This window comes from Lepus europaeus, chromosome 7 (assembly GCF_033115175.1).
Source record: "Lepus europaeus isolate LE1 chromosome 7, mLepTim1.pri, whole genome shotgun sequence".
Classification (NCBI taxonomy): domain Eukaryota; kingdom Metazoa; phylum Chordata; class Mammalia; order Lagomorpha; family Leporidae; genus Lepus; species Lepus europaeus.
Genome location: NC_084833.1, coordinates 74,796,610 through 74,817,222, shown reverse-complemented (window position 1 = coordinate 74,817,222; position 20,613 = coordinate 74,796,610). Strand labels below are relative to the sequence as shown.

General features: G+C 42.7%; 2 protein-coding genes across 13 annotated transcripts in view; both read left to right on the top strand.

Annotated features, from left to right (window-relative positions):
• SYTL2 (synaptotagmin like 2) overlaps positions 1–4,980 on the top strand; it is a 127,245-nt gene extending 122,265 nt beyond the window's left edge. For 5 of the 12 annotated variants that reach the window (XM_062196819.1, XM_062196816.1, XM_062196814.1 and 2 more), the window contains 3 exons: positions 372–471; positions 2,170–2,375; positions 3,939–4,965. In XM_062196819.1, the coding sequence (XP_062052803.1) occupies positions 372–471; positions 2,170–2,375; positions 3,939–4,084 (452 nt within the window). In that variant the 3' untranslated portion in view covers positions 4,085–4,965. Of the gene's footprint in view, positions 1–371; positions 472–2,169; positions 2,376–3,938 lie in introns of all 12 variants that reach the window. The other 7 variants (XM_062196822.1, XM_062196817.1, XM_062196815.1 and 4 more) reach the window with 3 other exon arrangements.
• A 10,151-nt stretch (positions 4,981–15,131) lies between these two features.
• On the top strand, positions 15,132–17,396 carry CCDC89 (coiled-coil domain containing 89). The gene has a single exon (XM_062198286.1). It carries the CDS (start codon positions 15,298–15,300, stop codon positions 16,408–16,410), a length of 1,113 nt encoding a protein of 370 aa, XP_062054270.1. The 5' UTR covers positions 15,132–15,297; the 3' UTR covers positions 16,411–17,396.
• The last annotated feature ends 3,217 nt before the right edge of the window (positions 17,397–20,613 follow it).

Genomic DNA, 20,613 nt, shown 5'->3' with positions numbered 1-20,613 from the left:
ATTATGTTTAAAATGCCTCCTACCAGCATGACTTTATATTGCTATTCGTGTTTGAAAGGCATATGCATTTCATTGAGATGTTTTGAATACTACTGTAAATGGATGATTCACATGCCTAACATCTGTTCATGTCGAACCAAGCAAACCCCCAAAAGAATGTAATACTCTGTACTTGGATGTATAATATGTGTTGTTTTTATAAAGCTACTCAAGCTCAGTTCATTCAAACCAGGAAAGACATAGGTAAGAATTTTTGGAATTATACCACCAAACACTAGCCAGTACCCCTGTGCCAGACCATTTTTGGGCTAACTCCTTTGGATACAGTATTTCCAAAAAAGAACAGCAGTAAAATTTTTCTCTTATTACAGGTAAAAAGCTTCCTACAACTGGAGAAGTACACATCTGGGTGAAGGAATGCCTTGATCTACCACTGCTAAGGGGAAACCATCTGAATTCTTTTGTTAAATGGTAACAGCACTGATGACTGCTTTTTTCAGTCCTGCTATAGCCTGGACTTTGTTGGTTGGTTTCAGCTCTCTCTCTGATGCTGAAACCCATCAGTTATAGCTTAAATGGATTTACTCGAAACAATGGAGACATGAATCACGAGTCTATAGATGAACTTACAAGGTTTCATTTATTCTCAAAATCATAAAGCTAAGAGGTCATATATACAAATGAAACTAGAGACCTCACACTCAAATAATGTCTTCTAGGAGCTATGTCTGTTACTGAGGGAAATAATGAGTATAAAAGAGTTTATTGAGGGCAGGCATTTGGTGCATCAGTTAAGACACCACTTGGAACACCCACATCCCATGTCAGAGTATTTGGATTTAAATCCTGGCTCTGTTTCTGATTGTAGATTCCTGCTAGTGCACATACTAGGAAGCAGCAGGTGATGGCTCAAGTACTTAGGTCCTTACCACCCATATGGGAGACCCTAGACTGAGGTCCCTGGCTTCAGCCTGAAGTGAACCAGCACATGGGATCTCACTCTCTTTCTGCTTTTCAAGTATAAATTTTAAAAAAATTTAAGTAATTCTTTTTTAAGAAAAGAATTTATCTAATTTCTAATGGTAGGATGTTGCAGCACTTGGCTCCTTTGTAGAACACAGATAAATTCCTTCTTTCCTTTATCTCACTTATTTTGTGGCCCACTTTTAGAGGGCCTTCATCTCACACTGCAGATATTTGAAAAATGACTTGCTAAACAAATGCTTACTAATAGTTAGCTTATAAGAGCTTAAGATAGTTATGGTCTCTATGGCTAATTTTAACTAAATAGGTTCTACCAGAAGACTGTTGTAGCTTTTTAAAAATATGTGACCTATATGTAAGTATATATGATATTATTTATGATTTTTCCTATACATACTCTTCACTTTTAAGTACAGATTGGTCTCTTATTCCAAGATGACTCTCAGACCTTGGCTTGATAAGAGATGTGATAGGTTAAAGTTTATTCAATAATTATCATAAATGGGAGCTGACACTGTGGTACAGTAGGTTATACTGTCATCTGCAGTGCTGGCATCCCATATGGGTGCTAGTTTGAGTCCTGGCTGTTACACTTCCAATCCAGTTCCCTGCCAATTGCCTAGGAAGAAAATGGGGGATGGTCCAGGTGCTTGGGGCCCTGCACACCTGTGGGAGACCTGGATGAGGCTCCTGGCTCCTGGCTTTGACCTAGCCTAGTCCTGGCCATTGTGGCCATTTGGGGAATCAACCAGTAGATGGAAGATATATATATATATGAAATAAATGAAACATATATGATTGTGAAAAATGTGTAATTTATTCTTAAAGTCAAATCTAGCTAATTGGAGGGATTCCTTTCCTGTTTTAAAATATGTATTGCTCTAATTCCTTAGGTAATATCTTAAGTACTCAGGAATAGACTATGCTTTTAAATGCTAAATGCTAAAGAAGCCCTCAAACAATTGCTATCGTATTAAGAACTTACTAAATGTAGATACTGAACTGGTGTTTTGTATTTGATGTGCTTCCCCCACCTACACCCCCCACTCCAAACCACCACCACCTCCAGCTTCCCGCACTTTTCCCCTCCACTGCTAATATGTAGTAGCTGTGCTGAAGTATATTGAAAGCATAAATGTTCACTCTCTTACTATAATACATTCACAATAACGCCTCTGTTTATAGTACCATCCTTCCAGATACAAGTAGGAAAAGTCGCCAGAAAACAAGAGCTGTAGGAAAAACCACCAACCCTATTTTCAACCACACCATGGTGTATGATGGGTTCAGACCTGAAGATCTGACGGAAGCCTGTGTAGAGCTCACTGTCTGGGACCATTATAAATTAACCAACCAGTTTTTGGGAGGTCTTCGGATTGGCTTTGGAACAGGTAACATTTGTTGAGCTTTGAATCCTCCATGAGCCAGATTCTTCTGGAGACACTAGAGACTGGTTTGTTTGTTGCTTTGCTTCTTGCTAATGAAAATAGATACTCTACTTCTATTAAGTGTAATGAAATGAATGACTAAAGGAAAGTCAGGCTATATGCCCAGGGATCTGGGTATGAGGATCAGTAGGGTGCACTATCTGTCCATATAGAGCTTCAGTTATTGTGAATGGTCGGTACAAAAAGAAAAGCCTTTGGGGCTAACACTGTGGTGTAACAGGTAAAGTCATGCCTTCAGTGCCAGCACTGCATAAAGGCACTGGTTCAAGTCCTGGCTGTTCCACTTCCAGTCCAGCTCCCTGCCACTGTGCCTGGGAAAGCAGCAGAAGATGGTTAAAGTACTTGGGCTCCTTCACCCATGTGGGAGACCTGGAAGAAGCTCCTGGCTCCTGGCTTTGGGCTGGCCCAGCTCCAGCTGTTGTGGCCACGTGGGGAATGAACCAGTGGATAGAAGATCTCTTTCTCTCTCTGTGTCTGTCTGTCTGTCTCTCCCTCTCTAACTCTGCCTTTTAAATAGATAAATAATTTAAAAAAGAAAAGCCTTCATCACTACTCCCCCCAACTCAAACATCTATATTCCTTCAAGGTAAAATGTGTGCCTTGAATAATAGTAGCCAGCATTTGTGCAGCACTAGTCATTGTAGTAATTGCTTTATTTGCATTATTTCATGTAATGCTCAAAACTCTTAAGGAGTTGCTAACATTGTTCTCAAAGAAACTGATACTCTAAGAAATTAAGCAACAAAATCACTAAAAAACAGGGTTTATATTTGAAACTGAGCCTGGCCAGCGCCGCGGCTCAATAGGCTAATCCTCCGCCTGCGGCGCCGGCACCCTGGGTTCTAGTCCCGGTCAGGGCGCTGGATTCTGTCCCGGTTGCTCCTCTTCCAGTCCAGCTCTCTGCTGTGGCCCGGGAAGGCAGTGGAGGATGTCCCAGGTCCTTGGGCTCTGCACCTGCATGGGAGACCAGGAGAGGCACCTGGCTCCTGGCTTCGGATCGGCGCAGCACATCGGCCGCAGCAGCCATTACGGGGTGAACCAACGGCAAAGGAGGACCTTTCTCTGTGTCTCTCTGTCTACTCTGCCTGTCAAAACAAACAAACAAACAAACAAACTGTTAGAAGTGAAAGTGTTCGGTTGCCATGATATTTATGAAACTGAGCCTGCTAGACATTAAAGCCTTACCCATACTCCCTTAGAAATCATCTAATGCCACCTCCAACCCAATGCAGAAGCCTCCCAACTATCACGTGGCCCTAAATGGCATACAGCTTTTACAATGATGATGTGGAAAGAAACCATTGTTCTGGGAATTATTGGAACGATGTCCATGATAAAGCCACTCAGATGAATAAACGGTTCTTCCTGATTTAAGTACCAGATTTGCCCTATCAGTGATGTTCGGACTCTTCCTAGCTGCCTTCCATTGGTTATTATCATTAGGAAACTATATTTCCTCCCCATCGAAGCCTTTCCCTTTCTAAGTACAAAACTTCCTTTTTTCAGGTAAAAGCTATGGGACTGAAGTAGATTGGATGGACTCTACTTCAGAGGAAGTTGCTCTCTGGGAAAAGATGGTAAATTGCCCCAACACTTGGATTGAAGCAACACTGCCTCTCAGAATGCTTTTGATTGCCAAGATTTCCAAATGAGCCCAGCGTCCACTGGATCCTCCTCTGAAAACTACTGAAAAGGAGACTCTCATCTTGAAAATCTGACCACATGGACAAAGATCTTCGCTGCCACTAACAATACTACACAGCATGTTAAAGTCAATGTGCATCTGTGTCTTTGATTACAAGACCCAAGGGATTTAAATTATGACAAAATTGTGACTTACCTGTTATTCCAACATTCAAAGAAGACATTTGAACAAGTCTAAGAAAATGGTTTATTGCTTTGAAGAAAAAGCTGCTCCTAAAATACTACATTTGAAATGTTTTTAACTAGAAAAATGTTTTAGTTTATCACCATGGGTTTCACACCACAGTCTTGTGCTACAGTTAAAAAGGCCTGCCACTTGATTATTGCTAACCCTTGTGGGACTTGTAAATATGTAGGTTGTAGAAAAGTAACAGAAAGGTACTTCTGGAGGGGGGAAAAATCATCAGTGATGAGACAGATTCATACCATAAGAAAATGACTTAATCTGTAATCTCTAATAAAATGCAGAGTTCCATGTTTGGACAATGAGACTGAATTTACGGGATGTATTTCTGCCTTGAAAAACTACTTTTCTCCCCCCCCTCCCCCAAGTTAAAACAAAAGAAGTTTCAAATGTACTTTGGTGCCACCAACTGGCCATAAGCAGAATTTGGTTCTTGGCTTGTTTTAGCTTATTTGTAACCCAAACAGGCCTCAAGCCTGTATTTTGTGAGAGGTTGTAAACAAACAAACCCTTGATAATATGATTATTTTTCCTATCATTTTACTGTATGCAAGCAGCATAATAGTCACAGATGTGCTTTGCAACAAAGTTTTAATTAGACTGTAAATTGTTCAATTATACTGTACTTCCTATGTATGTATAATTTTCATAAAGTATTTTATAAAACCCTTTAGTCAAATTATCATATGATTTAGATTGTACTGACAAATTAACCTGATTTTTATTTTAGTTAAATTTTTTATACTAGGAATCCTAAATTCTAAATTCTCTAACATAGCTAATGAACTTCTGTTTGGCTAATATTTTTCCTGTCTTTACCACCATTCTAGACATTAATTCCCCTAAATGAGCAGCCAAGGCTATATTACTAGGAATAGAACTTTTATTTAAAAAAAAAACAGTCAAAATGCTTTGAAGATAAATTAATATTTATTCTTTTTAAATTTATTTTTATTTCCATTCTCTTTAAAAGGGAGACAGAGACAGAAAGAAACATACCATCTGCTGGTTCATTCCTCCAGTGCCCATAACTGCAAGGGCTGGGTCAGTCTGAAGCCAGAACTCAGAACTTTATCTGGATCTCCTACATTGGTGACTAGAACCAAAGTACTTGAGCCATCACCTGCTACCTCAAAGAGTGAGTCAGAAGCAGAGTAGCTGAGACCTGAACCAGATACCCTGGTAATGGATGTGGATATCCCAGGAGGCAACATTGGGACATATCCACTCCAATATTTATTCTTAAAAGGTTTTCCATGGACACTATGGGATACATTTAGCAAATGAAGCATTATACCTTCTGAAGCCCCAAGTAGCTTATCTGTCTTAAGTACTGCAAGCATTTGGTGTAGCAGTTAAATGCCACTTGGGGTACCTGAATCCCATATCTGAGTGTCTGGGTTTCAGTCTCTATTCTACTTCTGATTTCAGCTTCCTACTTATGCACACCCTTGAAGGTAGCAGGTGATAGCTCAAGTACTTGGCACCCTGCTACCCATGTGGAAGACCCAGATTGAGATATAGGCTCCTGGGGCCAGTGTTGTGGCATGCTGGATTAAAGCTACTGCCTGCAATGCAGGTATCCTATATAGGTGCAAGTTTGTTTCCTGGCTGCTCCACTTCTGGACCAGATCCCTGCTAATGGCCTGGGAAAAGCAGCAGAGGATAGCTGAAGCGCTTGGGCTCCTGTCACCCATATGGGAGACCTGGAAAAAGTCTCTCAATTCGGCCTGACTCAACCTTGGCCATTGGGCCATCTGGGGAGTGAACCAGTGGATGAAAAATCTCTATCTGTCTCTCCCTCTCTGTCTCTCCATCTCTCTTTACAACTCTCTGAAATAAACAAATCTTAAAGAAAGGAAAAAGGAAAGAAGGAAGGGGAGGGGAGGAGAGGGGAGGGAAGGAGGGAAGAGGGAGGGAGGAAGGAAGGGAGGAAGATAGATAGATAGATAGATAGATAGATCAATTGATCTAGGCTCCAGGCTGTGGACTGTTGCAGCCTGGACTGTTGCAGGCATTTGGGGGAGTGAATTAGCTGATGAGTGATGTGTCCATATGCCTGTCTGCCTTTCAAATAAAATTAAAACAAAAGTTTAAAAATAACAAAAGCCCTGATTTAATGTAGGTTTGAGGAAGTGTGGGTGATGGGTGAGCGAAGGACCTTACAACAGGCACCAAGTACCTATCACTGAAAACAACTAGAGAGCACTTGCTTCTTTCCCAAGCAGAACCTTGAATGCACTTGCTAGTACGAGCAACTAATCTGAGACAACACCTTTCCCCACTATCTCCCTTTGTCCTTTATTGGAGGGATTATTCTAGTACTATTGTGTTTTCCTTCTCTGGCCTTGGAGAAGGGAAAAGTGGGCTAAGTAGAGGTATACCTCAAAGATTGGTCTGGAACACAGTAGCAGAAGTACTCTGTTCTGGTTTGTGCCATGTCCCAGTACAAACTGCTTTCTTGGCTTTTTTTTTTTTTTTGGCAGACAGAGTGGATAGTGAGAGAGAGAGACAGAGAGAAAGGTCTTCCTTTTTGCCATTGGTTCACCCTCCAATGGCCGCTGCGGCCGGCGCATCTCGCTGATCCAAAGCCAGGGTCCAGGTGCTTCCTCCTGGTCTCCCATGCGGGTGCAGGGCCCAAGGACTTGGGCCATCCTCCACTGCCTTCCCGGGCCATAGCAGAGAGCTGGCCTGGAAGAGGGGCAACCAGGACAGAATCCGGTGCCCCAACTGGGACTAGAACCCAGTGTGCCGGCACCGCAAGGTGGAGGATTAGCCTGTTAAATCACGACGCCGGCTGATTGGCCTTTCTTTCAGTATCTGTTCAACCACTTCCCAGCATGTAGTCAGCACTGGAGCACCAATAAGAATTGTTTTCTGGGCCAGTGCTGTGGCCTAGTGGGTAAAGCTGCTGCCTGTAGTGCCGGCATCCCATTTGAGCACTGGTTCAAGTCCCATCTGCTCCACTTCTGAGCCAGCTCTCTGCTATGGCCCAGGAAAGCAGTGGAAGATGACCTAAGTTCTTGGGCCCCTGCACCCACATGGGAGACCTGGAGGAAGCTCCTGGCTCCTGGCTTTGGATTGGCACAGCTCCGGCCATTGCAGCCATCTGGGGAGTGAACCAGCAGATGGAGGACTTTCTCTCTCTCTCTCTCTCCCCCCGCCCCCCATCTGCCTCTCTATAACTCTGCCTTTCAAATAAAAAAAAAAAAAGAAGAACTGTTCTGATATCCCTTGCAAAGGACCAGAATTGCCTGCTTCCTCCCATTCTCAGATCCTCACCTGCAAAATGCCAGACTGGACAACAGAATGACTCCATCTCTGCACAAGTCCATAGCACTTCCAATTGCCTCAGAGATCCAGAAGGACTTCATATCACATTTCTTGCTGAAAAACAAAATACAAACGGTAAATGTAATCTCACCTGGCTGCAAGAGGAAGGCTAAGTGTTAGCTTCACACCCTGTAAAATGTTGGCAAGCTGAATTCTTTAGTTTACTCAGGTTAAAAGGCTTTTGTGCCAGTGAGACTTTCAGGGAAAGACCCTATTAGAACATCAGTGCAAACTAGAGGCATGTTTGTCAGCTGCGTGTTTTAGGTCTTTATGATGGTGGCTGGTTTTTTTTTTTTTTCAGAAACCTAAATGGAAATAAGTCACAAAAAGATTCGTTGAAAGCAAACCAGGTTAACCCACAGAATGAAGGAAATACACAGGAACTAGATTGTTTTGAGAACTTGCACCTGCTGGGACCAGGAATTCAATGTCTGTCTGTCTTCATGAGAGTGGGAAATGAGACTTTAGGCAACTCCAGCTTCACAACCTGCAGACCAAAGCAGTTGTCTTTCTACCGTTCAGCTTCAGAGATCTCTGAAGGAAACCGATTAGGCTTGCATCACATCTCCACCTACTGGAGCATTCATTCTGGCCAGGTGTAGGTGGAGTAAGAACTTAACGATTGTTGCAGCCTGAGCAATGGTCCCACCTTGTGGTCAGGGGAAATGGTCCAATATCAGAAGAATGAGGTGTTGTACAGACAGACACTGGAGGAATCAAGAGCTGGGCATTCGTTCAATTTATATATCTCCCAAGTAAAAATATTTCGAAATTCCATTTTTTTTTTTTTTTTTGGACAGGCAGAGTGGATAGTGAGAGAGAGAGAGACAAAGGTCTTCCTTTTTGCCGTTGGTTCACCCTCCAATGGCCGCTACGGCCGGCGCATCTCGCTGATCCGAAGCCAGGGTCCAGGTGCTTCCTCCTGGTCTCCCATGCGGGTGCAGGGCCCAAGGATTTGGGCCATCCTCCACTGCCTTCCCGGGCCATGGCAGAGAGCTGGCCTGGAAGAGGGGCAACCAGGATAAATCCGGCACCCCAACCGGGACTAGAACCCGGTGTGCCGGCGCCGCAAGGTGGAGGATTAGCCTGTTAAGCCACGGCGCCGGCCCAAAAATTCCATTGTTTTTAAAAACAAAATAATTGTGTTTCTTCTTTTAAGATGTATTTACTTATTTGAAAGTCAGAGTTTACACAGAGAGAGAAGGAGAGACAGAGAAGTCTTCCATCCACTGGTTCACTCCTCAATCGGCCGCAACAGCCAGAGCTGAGCTGATCCAAAGCCAGGATCCAGGAGCTTCTTCAGGGTCTCCCACGTGGGTGCAGGGGCCCATATTCTACTCCTTTTTCAGACCATAGCAGAGAGCTGGACCGGAAGAGGAGCAGCTGGGACTCGAATCGGCGGCCATATGGGATGAAGGCACTGCAAACAGCAGCCCTGAAATAACTATTTCTGAGTCACTTCTGATTTTTTCCAGAGAGGCCTAAATTCCTCCATCCACTATGACTGCTGCAGCTTCTAAGCAGGCAGTAATGATCCTGGGAGGCTTCTTCCAGAAAGGCCTGTTCTCCCTGAAGCTATGTTCTGCAGGGTGCTTACTCATACTTCTTAGCATATTCCTGTCAGCCCATACTCACCATCCAAAAAAGCCCCTGAATATCCGCCATCTCCTGTGCTCTCATTCCTATTGTGCTTCGGAATTGCTCTCTCATCTCCTCCCAGGCTCGTTCACTGATTTTACAAGTTTGTTTCATAAAACAAATGCCCTCACCTATTCAATCCAATCGCAGAACATTTCCTTTGCTTCTCTAGCTGACTTGTTTCAAAAGAACTGGTTTTCCTCCAGCCAATCTCCCATATCCAGTACTCCAGTCAGGAGATAAGAGCAACTTTCAAATGATTGCTCCTCTACCTTCCTGTAAGTGTCTCTGTTTCTAGAGACATGTGCCACTCAGTTACATCAGGCAAGGAGTAAGGTGTTGTGGTTAAGTGGCCTTTAGAGCAAAATGGCTTAGATTTTAATCCTATTTGAAGTATTTCATAGCTGTGTGACCTTGGGCAAGTTACCGAACTTCTTTTTGTTTCTTATCAGTAAAAAAAAAAGAAAAAATTATACCTACCCTACAGATAAAAATAAGTGGATCAATATTAAGTATTCATGATTGACAATTAACATTCAGTGAAGATTTGCTATTATGATTATCTCCTCTACTCCTTATGATCATCTACCAGCCTCCCCAACTCATCTCATTCATTGAAGAGCGTCACTCCACAGCATTTTTTTTTTTAAAGATTTATTCATTTATTTGAAAGTCAGAGTTACACAGAGAGGAGAGGCAGAGAGAGAGAGGTCTTCTGTCTGCTGGTTCTCTCTCCAGTTGGCCACAATGGCAGGAGAGCTGCACCAATCCGAAGCCGGGAGCTTCTTCCAGGTCTTCCACATGGGTGCAGGGGCCCAAGCACTTGGGCCATCTTCTACTGTTTTCCCAGGCCATAGCAGAGAGCTGGATCAGAAGTGGAGCAGCCGGGTCTCGAACCGGTGTCCACATGGGATGCTGGCGCTTCAGGCCAGGGCGTTAACCCGCTGCGCCACAGAGCCAACCCCATTTACAGTATTTGAATGTTCACCAAACACCCTGGCTTCACAGTTCTTTGTCTTCTTCAATTTGAATGCCCTTAACCTTCTCCATTTCTTTCAGCCACACCTACCCCTGACCTCATTATAACTGGGAACTATCTTACTTCTGAAATACTAGATTGAAACATCCCACTCTAACCAAAATCTTCTGTTTTCAGCCTTTAGCTCATTATTCTATAACATCTACTCATATTCTTAAAACTCGTTGAGTTCTCCAATCCCCAAAAACCTAACAATTGCCTCTCATTATCCCTCCCCTATAAAACCAACTGCTGTCTTACCAATGTCCTCAACATTTTTTTTCTTTCTTTCCTACTGACTCCTTGATCACAGCACTGTCACATATCCCAGTTTTACATAAATCCAGCTAAACTACTCTGCTCTTATGCCATTGGTGCAGACCGTAATTGGAGAAAATCACACAGCCACCTGTCATGATTGAGAAATTGACAGAGTAATAAAAGAGTCTTGGTGGTTTTGAATCTACACTTTTAGTTTTTGAGGTCCTACCTAGTTCCTGCCACTCCTACTTCGATTCTGTGAGCTTCCTCAGTGCTCACTCTTTGAGCCAACAAATTTCCATCTGCTTGGAAAGATTGACTTAGGCATCTATCAAAATAATCCTGTGTAATACTCCCCTTTCCATCTAAGACTGGTCTTCAACCCCTCACTTCTTTCCATTCTATTCTTTGAGAGGAGTGATATGTATAATTCACTCATGATTCCTTAAGCAGTTGTCACACTGAATTGCTGTTGTTTATCATTTGTTTCTATCACTAAACCATAATCCCCTTAAGAGCTGATACTACAACCTTTGGCAAAATAGTTTCTTAGTACATATGAGCTGAATGAATGAATGAGCAAATGAATAAATGAAATACAACATAAGACCATGAGCTTTGGTAACAAAAAATTTGCATTTGAATGGTGGCTTTAACATTTATTCTTTGGGTGGCCTGTAGCAATTTGCTTAGTTTCTCTGAGCCTTGATTTCTTTGTTCCCTGTAGATTATAAATAATAGTTAAATAATAGTAGAGGGTAATAATGCCTAACTTTCAAGAATCTTGTTAGGATTCAATGAGAGGTGAACAAATGCTCACACTGTATAGGATATATAGAAGAGGTCTGTGAATAGTAACTTTAAAAAAGAGAGTGATGAAGGCCAGTGCTGTGGCGTAGCTGGTAAAGCCAGTGCCTGCAGTGCTGGCATCCCACATGGGTGCCAGTTCAAGTCCCAGCTGCTCCATTTCTGATCCAGCTCTCTGGTTTGGCCTGGGAAAGCAGTAGAAGATGACCCAAGTGCTTGGGCCCCTGTACCCATGTGGGAGACCCAAAAGAAGCTCCTGACTTCAGATCAGCCCATCTCTGGCCATTGCAGCCATCTGGGGAGTGAACCAGAAGATGGAAGACCTCTCTGTCTCTCTCTGCCTTTGCCTCTCTGTAACTCGATTTTCAAATAAATAAATATATCTTTACAAAAGAGAGAGAGGGAGAGAGAGCTAGAGAGACGTTTAAAGACTAATTAAAGGCCAGTTGAGGGTCTCATTGGTCACCACTCAGGAGAGCATTGGCCTTGTTTTATGTCTTGGATCTCTAGGAAGGGTATATACTGAAGCTTTCATGATCAAACATAGCTGGGCAAAAAGTGGTTGAACAAAGAAAAAAGAATGGTAGGGGGAGATAAAAAAATAATCACTAAACTGTAAATTATTTGAAGAAAGTATTTAGTACGTCAGACCATATACGGTAGTTAAGAAATAAAATTGTCACTGTATGTATTACCTTTTATTTAAGTGAAGAGGACCAATCAGTCACTTGCCTTGACTTAAATTTCCATTTCAACATGAAGCTTGAAATTTAAGGAAAAGTGCAGAAAAGAAATGAGGTAAAACTACAAATGAGTTTAGTTCACATTTTTAAGTATTTGAAACCCATTTTCACAACCCTTCAATATCTTATAATTTTAATAGTTGTTAAAATTGCACTTTAGGAAATTCCTCAACTTTCCTTTCCTTACATAGACAAGAAGATTCAGGATTTAGAACGAGACCCTGATCTTTGAGACCAAAGGGAAAATCTGAAATTCTTCTTTCAGAACTCTTTTGCTCCAAGTGAAATCTGAACCATTTAAAAATTCATCCAATATTGATAGTGACACCCAGGCTTTCTCCTAATCTTCATAACTTGGGAGATATTACATCTGCCCACCAGCAATAGTGATTACAGGAACAGTCATCTCTTTTCAGTATACTTGAGTTTTTACAACATTAAAATCATTCTGAGTTTTAATTTTGTATGTTGCATTTTCACATTTATCTTTTGAACAGAAAGCATTCATTTTCTATTCCATTAAAGTTACCTATAAACAAGATCAGGGCCAGTGCTGTGGTGTATCAGGTAAGGCCACCGCCTGCAGTGCCAGCATCCCATATGGGCACCGGTTCAAGTCCTGGCTGCTCCACTTCCGATCCAGCTCTCTACTATGGCCTGGGAAAACAGAGGAAGATGGCCCAAGTGCTTAGGTCCCTGCGCCCGTGTAGGAAATCAGGAAGAAACTGCTGGCTTCTGCCTTTGAATCAGCGTATCTCCGGCTGTTGCAACCAATTGGAGAGTGAACTATCAGATGGAAGACCTCTCTCTCTCTCTCTCTGCCTCTCCTCTCTCTGTGTAACTCTGACTTTCAAATAAATAAATAAATCTTAAAAAAAAAAAAAACAAGGTAAAGTCTACTGGCTACATAATATTCTGTTATATGAATGTGCCATAATTTTCTTAACATTTCCCCTTGTAGGACTTTTAGCTTTCTAACTTTGAAAGTATCCCATACTACAATGAAAAGCTATAAGCAAAATGTTTTCTTTCAGATTAGTTTGCAAGTGCAGACCTCCCCACAAGGACAATTACTAGTTCAACATACATAACATGTTTATGTTTAAAGTTTTCTATACATACTGTCAACTGACTATCACCAACAGAATAAGAGAATGCCACCTCACTATACCTTTACTACTCTGAGTAGTCATAAAAGAATTTTTTTTTACAAATTTAATGGATGAAATGATATATACTTTAACTAGTATTCATTGGACCACTGTTGAGGTCCAATTCTTGGCTGTTTCTGTTCCCTTTTCTGTTAATTTAATTTTCATTTCTCTTTGAATATGTTAATGTGTTATTGATATGTACAAGCTCTTTATAAAAGTTGAAATTATTGTATATTATATTGATTATGGATATTTCTCTCAATTTGCTTTTTGCCTTCAACATTTATTCAACACGTGTTTATCCGAGTGTCTCCAGTGTGCCAGGCTCTGGGCTAATCATCAAAGATGAAACAGACACAGTCCCTGCCCTTAATGATCCACAGTCTAATGGGAGAAGCAAGCAGGTAAACAACAATTGCAATAACGCTTTCACCTACTCCATGGGAACTACAAGAAGGATGTAGCAGATGCACCAAAAACAGGTGAGTGGCCAATTCTACGTGGAGCAGGTGCAAAACAAAAGAGATGACTCTTAACTCAGTATGATAAGCTGAGAAAGTTCAAGTATGTGTGCCTTAGCATTATGGCAAGAGTGAAGATGATGTGCAGTTTATGATACAGGAGACAAGGCCAGAAAAGGTATTCTAGGCAGAGATACCCACAGACAAGGCCGAAGACCTAGGTGGTTGTGGAATGAATCTTCAGTAGTTGCACTTGGCTAGGGAGTAAAATAAAAGGCAAGTCCAGGGGAAGGAGAGGCTGGAGAAACCTCAGAGGTCACATAATTTTAAAAATTATTCATAACTTTAGAGGTTCAATGAAACCTAGTTAAGCTTTCCCTTTCTGATCTCTTACAAAAGGTTTAAGCTAAGCAGGGCCATCCTGGCTCAGAGATTCAATGCTTCCTTCATTTTCATCTAGTTTTTTATTTTAAAACTTCAACTGCGTTTTACTTTACATTTAAGTAACCCATGTGGAATTGACTGTGGTATGTGATTGGAAGTCTTATTTGGACATTTTTCTTCACTTTAATGTTTATCTTATATATATTGTTCAACTTCTTTCTATTTTATTAAAGACTAAAATATAGAAGTGCTGACTATCAAATAAAGAGTATCTATTTCCAGATGGGGACAATCAATGCTAAAGGAAATAAAATTAATTGAGGTATGTGTGTGTGTTTGTGTGTTTTAAGATTTTATTTGAGAGGTAGAGTTGCAGGCTGGCAGAGAGGAAGAGACAAAGGTCTTCTATCTGCTGGCTCACTCCCCAAATGGCTGCAACAGCCAGAGCTGAGCCCATCAAAAGCCAGGAGCCAGGAACTTCTTCCAGGCCTCCCTTGTGGGTTCAGGGGCCCAAGCACTTGGGCCATCTTCTGCTGCTTTCCCAGGCCATAGCAGAGAGCTGGATCAGAAGTGGAGCAGCCAGGACTTGAACTGGTGCCCATATGGGATTCTGGTTGAGGCTCAGTCTACCACACCACAGTGTCAGTTCCAAGGTTTGCTGTTTTTATGCTGAAATATCAGGACAGAGCTGTGCCAAACACTACAGGTGCAGGCTGGCAGTGTTTAGGGTCCTGGCCCTTAGAGCACCTGTGCTACTTTGTACTCATAGAGTACACATATTTGTTTCCACAGACAGCATTTATTCTCGTGACAAAGTGGGAGAGGGAGGAAGAATCTGTCACGGCCCGCTGGATTTGTTTACTTCTTTCAGAAATAGATGGAGTCAGGTTTCTCCCTGATGCTGGCTGGAAACTGAGTGGGGTTCGCGTCTGTGCCATTCACACCAGACTGGGCTATGAGCTGAGAGCTGTCATTGGTTAAAAAGGCAAGTGTAACCTGAGCAGATTGGCTCTCAAATTCCCCTGTTACTTCACAACAGTCGGAAGGCCTGTGTACCAATCACAGGGCTCCTTACTGGAAAAACCAACGGCTGGAGAGTCCTTAGCAACCCCCAGCGGGTTTTGAAATCCGAGGGGGAAAGACTGTGTGGGCAGCTGTGGGTGTGGAGGAGGGCGCCTATGCCACAGGAAGAGCAAGCTCTCAGGATGGACACCCCACCCCCTGAGGAGCTCTTAGATCAGGAAAGTGGAAAATTGAGAAACCAGGAAGACGAGATGGAGTTTAAGGAACTGGACGGCCTGAGGGAAGCCTTGGCGAATCTCCGGGGCCTGTCCGAGGAGGAGAAGAGCGAGAAGGCGATGCTTTGCTCCCGCATTCACGAGCAGTCCCAGCTTATCTGCATCCTGAAGCGGAGGTCGGATAAGGCCCTGGAGCGCTGTCAGATCCTGGAGCTGCTCAACAAGGAGCTGGAGGAGGAGAGGGAGCAGGAGGCGGAGAAGCTGCAGGCCCAGCGCCAGCATGCCCGGAAGCTGGAGGAGCGCTTTATGACCCTGGCGGCCAACCACGAGATGATGATCCGCTTCAAGGATGAGCACAAGAATCAGAACGTGAAGCTCAAAGAGGAGAACGAGAAACTGAGGCTGGAGAACAGCAGCCTCTTCAGCCAGGCTCTGAGGGACAAGGAGGCCAAAGTGTTGCAGCTCACGGCCCAGAGCACGGATCTCACCAAGCAGGTGGAGTCTCTGAAACAGAGGTGTGTTCAGGATGCCCGCCAGGCACAGGCCCGGGAGAAGGAGCTGCTGGAGCTACAGAGCCAGCAGGCGCGCGCCCATGCCAAGGAGACAGAGCAGCTGCGCAGTGAGCTGCGAAGCCTCAAGCAGCAGCACCAGCAGGCCTTGGAGCAGATGGCCAAGGCCGAGGAGAAGCACAGCATCCTGAGCCAGGAGCTGCAGGCCAGGCTGCAGACCACCGCTAGCGAGAAGGAGGAGCTGCTGCAGCTGTCCATGGAGAGAGGCAAAGTGCTTCAGAACAAGCAGGTGGAGATTCGCCTGCTTGAGGAGAGGTTGGAGACTGCCGATGTGGCCAGGAGGCATGCGCTGGAGCGGTTTGAGCAGGAGGCAGTGGCGGTGAACAGCAATTTGAGAGTCCGGGAACTTCAGCGCCGAGTGGAAGGGATCCAGAAGGCCTATGAAGAACTCAGGCTGCAGTCAGAAGCCTTCAAAAAGCACAGCCTGGATCTTTTAAGCAAGGAGAGAGAACTCAATGCCAAACTCCGTCATCTCTCTCCATAAGGAAGCTTCTGCTTTCTCTAGCCTCCGTTTGAGAATTCAGATATGTGTGCCTTAGTCTTATGAAAAGAGTAAAGATGATATGCCATTTATTATACTTTTAAGCACAAAAGGCAACTCAAAGAAAAGCTTCTTTCTATGATGTTGTTGTTGCTATTGTAAAGCTAATTTTCTGTTCTACTATCTAGAATATACAAGCTTTCCATCTGTTTCTTTGAAATCTTAAATTTCTTATCAGCCTCTCATCCACTCTATTACTTATTCATTCTCAACCTCAGAGATCTTGGTACAGCCTAAGATTTTAATTAGCATTGTCTATGATTATACGGAGTCTAAAATGTGCAACGAGATAGGACATGGTGGAAAAGTTAGCACAATTAATCTTCTTAGATGAGTGAGGCAATAGTCTTCCACAGTTAAGATTGTAAGCAAGCAGATAACAGCATAATAATAGAATGGATGCTTCACAGGGAAAAAAAAGAGTAATTTTATTTTGCATTATCTTGAAGAACAAAATTAAGATCATTAAGTTTTTTACTAAAGTAGGCCGACTTTGAAATAGTCATTCTGTATGAATAGTAAAATTCAAGCAAATCAACCAATGTTTATTTTTTCTGCAGGCTTAGATCACATTCCATTTCCCTGGTTTTCTCAATAAAGACAAGATTTAGATGCACAGTAATGCAAATGTCAGTAGTTTCATTTAATACTGAACAATATAATGCTAGACCAAAGGTTCCAATGTGGAGTAACAAGTCGTAGCAAACTGGGTGCAGTTCTTATAATAATTCATATTGATTGGTTTTATTACCATATTTTCATGTAAAACTTTTTGCTTAAAAAGTCTAAGTTGAACATGTCTGAAGGTACTTCACAAAGGTCACAGAAAATGGAATTTACGCTTGATCTTAGCCAAAAGGTTGAGAAGTGATAAAAAAATGGAATTTCAAAACGTATTTATTTTGATGCAAAAATTTTTTGAAATACAGTTTTCTTAACAACATAAACTTTTCATGAACTTTTTGAAGACCCTCGTTTGCTTATGCTTAAGAGCATTTTTATAGGAAGTTATAAAAGCAATAGTTATTATATATTATTTATTAAAGTTCTTAAAGATAGACACTTTTTGTTTCCCTATTTCTCTATATTTAGTTATTGATATATAAACATATAAGTGTCTCTCAAAATAGATGTAGTATTTTTCTCACCCATCTGATGACAAGAGTATCAAGACTAACATAACAAATTGGATTTACTAAAAGTTAGTGCCTTTTTAATAAACCATTTCCAAGCAAATGTTACCTTAGTTCAAGCATGTTTTAAAACTATTTTCTCATATTTCTATTAAAATGATACTGTTAAGTACAAATTTTTCTTATCAAAATAGCACCCATATTGCTGGTTTAAAAAGCCCACTTAATTCCTTCTACAGCTTACCAAGAATCAGAATATAGAAGTTAATCATGGTTATTCTTTGTGGAACCCATACCACTTGTCCCTGTACTGGAGAAATTTAGGTGAGTTATTTTTATTTAATCTTTAGGGCTATTTAAGAAGGTAATTACATCCATTCTTATTTCAAAGAAGGTGAAACTATTTCAGTAATTCATTTAAGACCACTTGGCTATTAGGTGAGCTGGAATTTTGATGACTATATCACACTGAAGGATAATTATCACTACTGAACGTCAGGCACTGGGATAGATGCTAAGAATAAGCAGAAAGGGGCCTTCGCCGCTACTCACTTGGCTAATCCTCTGCCTGCAGCACCGTTACGCCTGGTTCTAGTCCCGATTGGGGCGCCAGAATCTGTCCCTGTCTCTTCCAGTCCAGCTCTCTGCTGTGGCCCGGGAGGGCAGTGGAGGATGGCCCAAGTGCTTGGGGCCTGCACCCGCATGGGAGACCAGAAGGAAGCACCTGGCTCCTGGCTTCAGATCAGCACAGCACGCCAGCCACAGCGTGCTGGCGGTAGCGGCCAGACCTTTCTCTCTCTCTCTCTCTCTCTCTCTCTCTCTCTCTCTCTCTCTCTCACACACACACACACACACACACACACAAATCTTCCTGAGGGTTAGTATTGGGACTGGGGAGAAGATTCCCAGGGATGACTAACATATTAGTTGATATACAAGCTGGATCTTAACGAACTAGTCAAATTTTATCAGATGGAGAAAAGAAGGATTTGAGAAACATTATATAGAAGGCTTTTTAAAAAAATGCCTAAATTACTTGGGGAAATCATAATTAGTTGGGAGAAAGTGAAGAGTGTCAAAGAAGATCAAATTGGAACAGTATGTTGAGGCCAGCACACAAAAGACCTTGGAAGTCAGGCTAGCCCCTTATATTTTTGGAGAGGGAAGAGAGTTGGGAGAGACGAACATGCAAAGGGCGATCATAAACCCAGTCCCTCTCTTCTTCCCACCCAGGTTTGGGGAACTCTGCAAGAGAACCCATGCATATATATGCAATGGCATGCAAGGGATCCTCTTATAAACACACCTGCACAAGCACCAACCTCTGCTCACCCACCCCAAAGTGCTGCCCCAACTGGTCACTGGGGCAGTATAAGGCCCTGGGAAATCACTTGGTCTGGCCTTGCCAAGGCAACCATGGGCAGAACAGGAAATTCAATTTAAATATCCAAATGACCCTTTGTAGAACAAAGGTTCCCTCCACCACTGGTGAAAGTTTGTGGAAGCAGAGTGAGGACTGCTTGCATAAGGAATCTTATTGGGTACTGGACTATGATTTAGAAGGGACCCTAATCTGGAAACTCTTCGTTATGGAAGGAAGGGTGCATGTGGAGGGCTAGGGAATGCACAGGGTATGGACAGGAACACTTGTCCCCTACAACATGGGTGCAAGGGAAGGGGCTGAGTTGCCTGACTCTGTGGATGGAGCTCTTCAAAGTCACACTAAGGAGTTTGTATGAGGCTGAACCATATAAAATTTCTGTTTTGTAGATGCTAAATGACCAGATATGGGCTATTTTATATTTCCCTTTGAAGTATTTTAAAAGGAAAGTGGGAAATGAGAATAGGTCATAGATGGATACCCTAGAGAACCAAAGAAAAGAGTCCACAGCTTAGACTAAGAAAGTAAAATGAACATGCACCCATCATGTGTCAAGTGCTTTTTACTTCACTAGCATACCAACTTTCCAAGGGAAAATGACTCGAGAGTATGACTGATTTGAACCCAAGGCCATGTAGAAGAGTGGAATACATGGGTGTGCCACCTACACAAAGCCCCCACAGAGCCCTGTTGCTGTAATTAATTCTTTATTTTTTTAAAAGATTTATTTATTTATTTGAAAGGCAGATTTACAGAGCAGCAGAGAGAGAGCGAGAGCAAGAGCGAGAGCGAGCGAGAGAGAGAGAAAGAGAAGTCTTCCATCCGCTGGTTCACTCCTCAAATAGCTGCATCTGCCGGTTCTTCTCCAATCAGAAGCCAGGAGCCAGCAGCTTCTTCCAGGTCTCCCACATAGGTGCAGGGTCCCAGGGACTAGGGCCATCTTCTGCTGCTTTTCCAGGACATAGCAGAGAGGCCATAGCAGCCAGGACTCAAACAGGCACCCATATGGGATGTCTGCACTGCAGGCAGTGGCTTTACCTGCTACGCCACAGCACTGGCCCCAGTTAACTCTTAATTTTTTAAGCCAGTAGGCCCCAAACTTTCATTTTATGCTTTTATGCTGGGCACTACCAATTAGACCTGATTTCTGACTCTAAAACTCACGCTTTCTCCCACTGTACAAACAACCATCCAAGCAGCCACCTTTAGCACTGTTTTTTTTTCTTCTGTACTCCGTGGAATTTTTCAAAAGAATATTTTAAAAATTATTTTAATTTTTGTTAGAAAGGCAGAGAGACCCAAAAATCTTCCATCTGCTGATTTACTTTCCAAATGCTTGCAACTGCTGGTGATGAACCAGGCCAAAGCCGGGAGCCAGGAACTCAGTGTAGTCCTCCTTATGTATGTGGCAGGGACCTAAGTATCTGATCCATCGTTTGCTGCCTCCCAGCATGCACGTTAGCAGAAAACTGCAGAACAATGGGAGGCAGGTGTCCAAAGCAGCGTCTTAACCACTGTACCCAATGCCCGCCCCTCTATGGCACTTTGAATTCCACTCTCAGTGATCATCTTGTGTGTACCCTGTGACCCAGAGCCACATTAGGGGATGAACAACCAGTTCAGATGCTGTTG

What these genes read in the sequence shown, in the direction of transcription:
- CCDC89 (XM_062198286.1), top strand. Translation starts at nt 15,298, where the DNA reads ATGCCACAGGAAGAGCAAGCTCTCAGGATGGACACCCCACCCCCTGAG.